General features: G+C 43.1%; 1 protein-coding gene across 1 annotated transcript; it reads left to right on the plus strand.

The window, feature by feature from the left end:
* The first annotated feature begins 235 nt into the window (after positions 1-235).
* Positions 236-6,078, plus strand: LOC148436108 (protein S100-A1-like). The gene is made up of 3 exons (XM_088465285.1): positions 236-313; positions 5,228-5,427; positions 5,899-6,078. The coding sequence occupies exons 2-3, from the start codon at positions 5,287-5,289 to the stop codon at positions 6,040-6,042; spliced, it is 285 nt and encodes a 94-aa protein (XP_088321411.1). The 5' UTR covers positions 236-313; positions 5,228-5,286; the 3' UTR covers positions 6,043-6,078.
* Positions 6,079-8,078: the final 2,000 nt, after the last annotated feature.

Here is an 8,078-nt window from a genome sequence, read left to right on the forward strand (position 1 = left end):
CTGCATGTACGGCGATGTCGGTTGTCGGAAGCAACCCACGGGCACGCGCATCGCGGGCCGCTTCCGTCCAAAACATGTCCGATGCATTCGCAATTTGCAAGCGATTGCACGATAACGACATCGTTATCGTGCAATCGGTTGTTTAAATCGCTAAGTGGATACCCCCCATTATTCTTGTATATAGAACTACTGCATGTGTGCTAATTACTGCTAATTACATGTGCATCCCATTAGCCAATTAAGGATAGTACTTATATGCCTGGCTAAGGCATTACACCCACATACCTCTGAGAAAGCTGGGTGTACTATCTGTGTAAGTATGGTGTTGGTAGTATGGCTTATATCTGTGGTGCTTTGTGTGTACTGTATGTCTTTGTATATACCTCATACACTGGTTCCCTATTCATCATCTTCTCCACCAAGGAAATCATTTGTATCTGCTTCTCTGACACAGGTACTGCACCATCAGGTACATATCTAGGTTACACCTGGATCCCTAGCACAGAGCTGCACTGACACAGGTACTGCACCATCAGGTACATATCTAGGTTACACCTGGATCCCTAGCACAGAGCTGCACTGACACAGGTACTGCACCATCAGGTACATATTTAGGTTACACCTGGATCCCTAGCACAGAGCTGCACTGACACAGGTACTGCACCATCAGGTACATATCTAGGTTACACCTGGATCCCTAGCACACAGCTGCACTGATGCAGGTACTGCACCATCAGGTGTATATACCTGGGTCCATAGCACATAGCTGCAGTGACACAGGTACTGTACTATCAGATATATACCTGGGCTACACCTGGTTACCTAACATAGAGCTGCACTGACACAGGTGCTGTACCATTGGGTATATAGTATATACCTGGGCTACACCTGGATCCCTAGCACAGAGCTGTTATAGAAGCCTGGCATTGCATATAGTAAGCTGCTAAAATCCTTTTGTGTTGGGACCTGGTTTTCTACATCTGGGTCCATCTATAATCAGATTTGCTGGTGGCCTGATGTGGTTCTTACACTTCCATATTACAGGAGGCTAATGTACAGTAATATATAAATATAGGCTTGCCATAACACTGCTTTAATTCAGGACACCTATGATTTACACTGTGGCTGCATTCAAATCTCAATTTCACCTGGCTTTAATTAGTTACAGAACCTGTGTAATGCTTGTGTCCTGTATTAGTGGTGATCTGTGTGTATCTATCTAATGCTCCTGGAAGACTGGTTAAGTCCCAAGATTTTTTTTCTGCTAGCCTCATCTGGCTAGCAGGGTGCCTAGAATGGCACCCTGCAGCCAGAATCTATTCAGCAGTGCTGCCTGGAGCGTCCTTTAGGATTGCTGTAATCACCAGTGATTATGGCTGTGTGACATCACATGGAGGGGGTGTGGCCTGCATCAGTCCTGCAAATGTTATATGTATCAAAAAATGGCCCTCTGCAGAAAAGAGGTAATCTACCTGTATTAATCTTCATAAGATGTAGTTCATATGGGGAGCCAGCATTTCTAAACACCCAGATCTCTTAATTTACAATTGGGCACCATGTACTGCAGTTACCAGGTCCTGACATGAGATGAGGATTATTGTTTAGGGACCCTGCATATATTCTAGAACAGGGGTGGGGAACCTCCGGCCTTGGGCCACACAACCCCTGGAATAAGCTCTCTGAGCTTTTTTTTTCTGCTAGTTTCATCTGGCTAGTAGAGTGCCTAAATTGGCACCCTGCACGGGCCCTTGAATAATGTGATGTATATTAAAATGGCCCTCAGATGAAAAAGTTCCCTACCCCTGTTCTAGAATCTGGGTGTTGGCTGCCAGATGTTAATGTCATAGTTACATAATGGGTACCAAGTACTGGCAGGTTCAACATAGTATGGCCCATTCGTATGTGCAGTAAGACAGGACGCTGATCCCTTCGGAGATGTAAAATTTAGGTGGGTTCAGTTTTCTGAAAACTGAAGCCGCTCATCTCTAGCATGAACCATTGTTACCTCTAACACATGCAGGAAGCACTAACCTGTATAACCAGGACAGATATACAGTGATGACCTGTCCTAGTGTAACTATAGACACTCTAGGACATATCTTCCAAAGCCCATTCCTATAGAAAATTGGTTCACTTCTAATACTTGTATGTTTTATAGATATAAAATCATTAACCCACTGATGAAAGGAAAATCAACATCTCTGCTTGCTGAGCAATAACTGCACATTCCTGTACTTACACCAATGGTGGCTCATACACCAAATAGGATGTTAGGGGTCTCTGTGGGAGGGTGAGGGGCAGCACTGAGTGCAGATTCCTCATTCAGCCAGCGCACAGGAACCTCTTACTCATTGCTGGTGTTTTCCAGGAGCTCCCTGCAATACAGGGTAGTGGCAGCACTGAGCCAGTCACTCGCTATGATAGATTGAATGTTTATATATCTTCCTATCGTCAGAGGGGTGCCTTGTGTAATACCATGCAATAAAACCTTTCTTAATAAATTATATGAAATAAAGACTCGGAGACGTGAGATTTGGCAGAATAATTAGTTAGTAATTTATTAAAATTATCTAATTAGTATTAAATTAATCTAAACTGATTGGATATATGGTGGCAAAGAAAGGACGGCAACATACAGCACACAGACATGCATACCAAGCGTACACCGCCTATGGTGCAGAGCAACCGGTAACTTAAACTACTATCAACAAAAGGTATCCACTCAACCCTCTAACATGACTACCCACCAGGAAGGGTGATGACGCTATCCCCGGCAGGGTGATCCAGCGAATTTAACAAGTCAAAGAGGGTGAGCGCACCCAAATACTATAATACTACAAACAAAGATATTTGCACCCTAAGCGGCGACCTGCCATTCTTTCCCATCACAAAAACAGCCAACTCAGACAATCCCACTGAATCCACATAGGGAGGGAGGGTGGGAAGACAGGAACAAGAGGCTTTGTCTCAGCCCAGCAGCCTCTCATTCCAAGTTAAAACACACATACCTATCCTAATAGGGCAAACTAAGCCACATGGTGTTACCCAAGCCAGCCCTCAGACTCTAAGTTTAACCCATGCCATTATGTAATCACTCTGTTTGCCTATGGGGTATTGGTGTCAGGGCTGTAACTAGGAGTGCATTAGTGGTGCAATCTCCCAGGGTGTAGAACCCTGGGGGTGGCACTATTGCTGCCCAATGGCACTGCTGCCAGAGCTGATTCTAGGAGTCCTTTGGATCAATGTCATGTTTTCAGAGATGGGGCTGGGTGGCACAGAGACCTGCTCCAGTAATGATCCAGTAATGTCCTTTTAGTTTTGTAACATTAGATTAAATATTCACTAACCAGCAACAAAGGTTTTGTCCTTATGTGCAGGATTGGTAAGATGGAAGTAGTTGTGTCAATTGCTCAAAATTCTGTCATCCTCACATTACAACTCGGAGTATTTTCTTTGTAGTAATTAGAGCTACTCGTCCTAGGGGCTTATAGTCTAGTGATATTGACAGATACACTGAGTAAAGCTGGCCACACATCTAAAGATTATCTGTCCAACCAGCCAACTAGTTGATTGGCTGGAATGAAAATCTGGTAAGGTATACAATCAGCAATTTGCTCCCAAATGCTGGAAAATTGACCAAAACTGTTTAAACAAATGGTTTAGGTCAAACATTTAGCAAACTTGTCTGAACAACCATTTTCATCTGTTTTCTGGCATTTAGGAACAAATTGCTGATCATCAGTTGGTCCCATATATTACCAGATTTTCATTCCAACCAATCAACAAGTTGGGCTGGTTGGATGCAAGTTGGTCTAGTGTGTGGCCAGCTTAAGGCAGCACAGTGATGCATACAAAACCACAGGATGGGGGGTAGTCGGGGCACCTGTGCAGGGTTAGTTTGGATCTGTCAAAAATGGGTCCATGTGTGGAAGATGACATTTGAGCTGTGAATTACTATATAATCCCTGACCTAATGTTCATTTTTATTCTCTGACCTGCACCACTGTCCTCCATGTAATCTTTGCCCTAGTGTCCCATCACTGTCCAATATTGCCCTGCAATATGTATTTAGCCTCTAATGTTCTAAATGTATCTGTGTAATCTCCTACATCACACTCCCTCTCTATTAGGGATCAATGCAAAACAGCTGACTTTCCGTACCAACCCTTTAATCTCCTCCAATACATTTGTCCTTCAGTGTATAACCTCCTATGTATTGGTAGTAAGCGCCCATACATCAGCAGTCTGAAACCACAATTGAACAATTTGAAGATTTATTGCCTGATTTTAGGAATTCCCAATCTAGCAATCTGCACCCATACATTGCAGGTTTTTTTTATACAATCTGCAAATTGCAGGATTGCCACAATTGATTGCTGATGTATGGGGGCCTTTACCCAGTAGTCTCATTATTATCCTGAAATACAATTATCCCTGCAATTAACCCTATACTTCCTGTGTTCTATATTCTATATACAATGCTATCCCTCTCTATATTGCTATTATGCTTTATTGCTTTTTTTTTTTGAAAAAAGAAGAAAAAACATTAATGGCAGTGAATATAATCATGCATGTGCATATCTTGCAAAAAATGTGTGCACTGCTATTCTGCTCCTAGCATGCAATATGACATGTGCACACAGGAAACACTGACATCACACCTACTCACTATCTTACTCATGTGATCCTTGCATCTGTATACATACATGAACTTGTACACGCAAGGAATAATAAAACATACATTTATAACAGAAAGGGGTAACATTGGCTGTAACCTGGGGACATTCCTTGGTGTGGTACCATATAATATCTTGCCTTGTGAGCAATACTGTATGTACTGTGTAGAGTTTATAGTCACTATGATGTCTTCAAAAACTAGAAGATTTTGTATTATAGTTGTATGTTAATGATATTTTGTATTACACCCCCAATACTGGAGAGAAATAAAAAGGTGCAAGGATTTGTTACTATTGTAGTTCCTATGTCACTCAGTGTGACCATCCTTCCCTCCTTATATGGAGACTCATCTCTGTCCCATGATTCTTATACTGAGACTATCCTGTCTTAATCTCCTCTGTCCCATGATTCTTATACTGAGACTATCCTGTCTTAATCTCCTACCTTCATCCATTTTGTAGCTCTGTTCTAGCTCCTGCTATTCTTGGGTCTTTGTGAATTTAGTTTTTATCCCTCATAAGAGCTGTCTCATTACATGTTTTCCTTCTAGATAATCTACCACAACGCTAAGCTCCAACCACTGTTGCCAACTGACACAACTGCCTAGAGATGCCTACACAGTTGGAAACTGCCATCAACCGAGTGGTTGTAGCCTTCCGCAAGTTCTCAACACAGGAGGGTGATGCGGCCACACTGAGCAGGAGGGAGCTGAAGAATCTACTAGTGGACCAGCTGGGGGACTCTATAAAGGTGAGACACCCCTTCTATGGTCATGGGGCACATATGCCAGTGGGGTCACTTAGGATGTGTAGTCAGTCATATAAAGCAGTGGTGCCTCAACTGTGGGATTTTGGGATCACCCTAGTGGCATAGCCTGCTAATTCTATTCTGACCTGCTTTTGGGGTCCCGGAACATGGCTGCACCAGTGCTTGGTAGAGCAGCACAGTGCTAAAATTTTACTCTGCTTTGGATGATTATAGACGAGTTTGGTGTTGGAAGCCTTTGCTTCCCTTAGGACTTGTACATAATATATGCGTGTATTTCCCACCAATCTATAAGCTGGTTATAGCCTGATTGTACACAATAGAATATAAATCTAACAGGCATGAGGAATCCTTCCAGCAACTTTCAGTACCTGGTAGAATTGTAGCTTGGTAAACTTATCCATAGATGATCAAGGTCATCCTGGTGTGTTCTAACAATCTACCTTCCTCTGACAGGGCATGAAAGACCCATCATACGTGAACAAGATCATGGAAGACCTGGATGAGAACCGAGATGGACAGGTGGACATGCAGGAGTTCGTGACCCTGGTGGCCAGTTTGCTTGTGGCTTACAACCAACCTGGACAGCCGCCTGTCTGATGTTCTCAGTGGCTGAATAAACAGAATATAACAGTGTTTCTGTGACTTGCAGAGGTGTCTTTATTCATGATTTAATATTTTACCTGTAAGATACAAAAGCCGGCCTGTTAATAGTGATTATAGGATGTATGGGTGGAGCATTAAGGGTATGTTATTTTTAGTGTGATAATGAATATACTGTGGGTGTGGAATGAGCGTGGTTATCCTGCAGATAATATTCCTTTACAAATTAATTAAGCAGACTCTGACCCCAAGTAATGGGTAAAGTTGCAGGTTAGTTACAGGGAAAATGTCATAATTATATGGCAACAGTGTTTTTTTTTTTTTTTTTTTTTTCCCTCCCCCTCCCCCCTCTCCTAAATTAGTCACCTACACAGGGACTAGTCCGTCTGCTGTCACTACTGAGGTGATCATGTTTTGGGAGGAGGAAGTCACTGTCACCCCCTTTGAAGATGCATGTAATTAACTTCAACATTAATATTTACAGTGGGTGTGGAATAAAAGATGGAAACTGTTTAGTTCTACACCAGATGGTAGACTGGTACAAAAGGTTAAACTTTTTTTTTTTTTTTAAGACTAATTTTTGCCCTTAAGTGCATCACCCTAAAATTAAAAATAGTGAGTCAACCGGGATATTATCAGGACACCACTTACAGCATGCCATGCAGTGACTTTGAACAATGTCAAACATTTGAGCTTTTGACAAAACTTGTAATTGATTTGTCCTAGGCAAGTCTCTTCTTGCTGGGTGCTCATAAACTCGATGACTGATGTAGCACCTGATGCTGCTCTACCAGTATATGACACTTGGTGTGTTGGGCACCATTCCTCTGCCACTACAGAAATGACCTATGGGAGGCAGAGCAGAAGGGATTACTCTCCTCTTGCTACTAAGGTTCTGTTGCACCACACTCCAAATCCCTTTGCTGGCTACCTTGTGAGTGACCACCAGGTTCCTTACGTAAAAAGCCTTTAATACATTTCCTCTTCATACATTGCCATCAAATGGCAAAACTCCCTCATCCCCAAACTAATATACTGCCGACTTGGTCCCTATCTGTGGTAACATTCCTCACTACACAACTTCTGACATGCCTGGTCACACTTGCAGCCTCCAATGTACACTTTATGCATACCCATCTCTTTATCTAATCTATCCTATAACCACACTGGTACATCTACTCCCTCCTGTACTACCCAGAAAGGTACATGTGCCCTCCTGACACTGGGACACACTCAAACCTACCTGTACTACTCCCACTGGGACACCCTCACACCTAGCCTACTCCCACCTGAGGAGTGGTGAGGAAAGGAGGCTGGAGATGTAGGGAGGAGCAGTGAGGTAATGTTTTAGATTAGGAGCAGTCTCACCTCATTTGCTCGAGCCAGTGGGCATTAGCTGCAGTTCTCTTTGGTGGTCTCTCCTACAGTATGTCATTCCTCAGTCTTCTGCCAATTGCCCACATGCTCATTATCCTGCCACAGACACTAGAACACGCTCCAACTGTAGAACCATGCTGTACAACAACATATGCTCTAGCACCTTGTTTGTCTTCAGTGAGCATTCTGCACTACAAGCCCCAGCAAAACCCTGCCTGCTCCAGGCTGTTACATGGTTATACCACTGCTGTATCTGTTAATCCAGTGCTGTTGCTGAAGTCTGCAAGCTGTTTATATCTCACTGTCTGGCCTAACTCCATTCACATTCTGCACCAATAGAACATATCAGCGGCCTGAACCTAATGTGCCTGAGTCAGTCGGGGAAGCATTTGGGCATATAGTGCCTTGTGCTGACTTTCACTAATATGGGCTAGATGTAAGCAAGGCTTGCTGCTAAAGGAGATCCATTTGGTGGCATAACCTCCTAATATTCACCCCTCACATGATATTGTGTAACCTCCCAATATACCCATTCTCCCACAGGATATAGTGTAATCTCTAACAAGTGTTAAGGCACCAGAAAATGACAGCCAGGCTGAAATAATAGGGAGGGGTATCAGGCAACAAATATCAAGAATTCAGCAAGGAGCTATCAG

Source organism: Taudactylus pleione, unplaced genomic scaffold, assembly GCF_031769625.1.
Source record: "Taudactylus pleione unplaced genomic scaffold, aTauple2 ptg001956l, whole genome shotgun sequence".
Taxonomy (NCBI): Eukaryota; Metazoa; Chordata; class Amphibia; order Anura; family Myobatrachidae; genus Taudactylus; species Taudactylus pleione.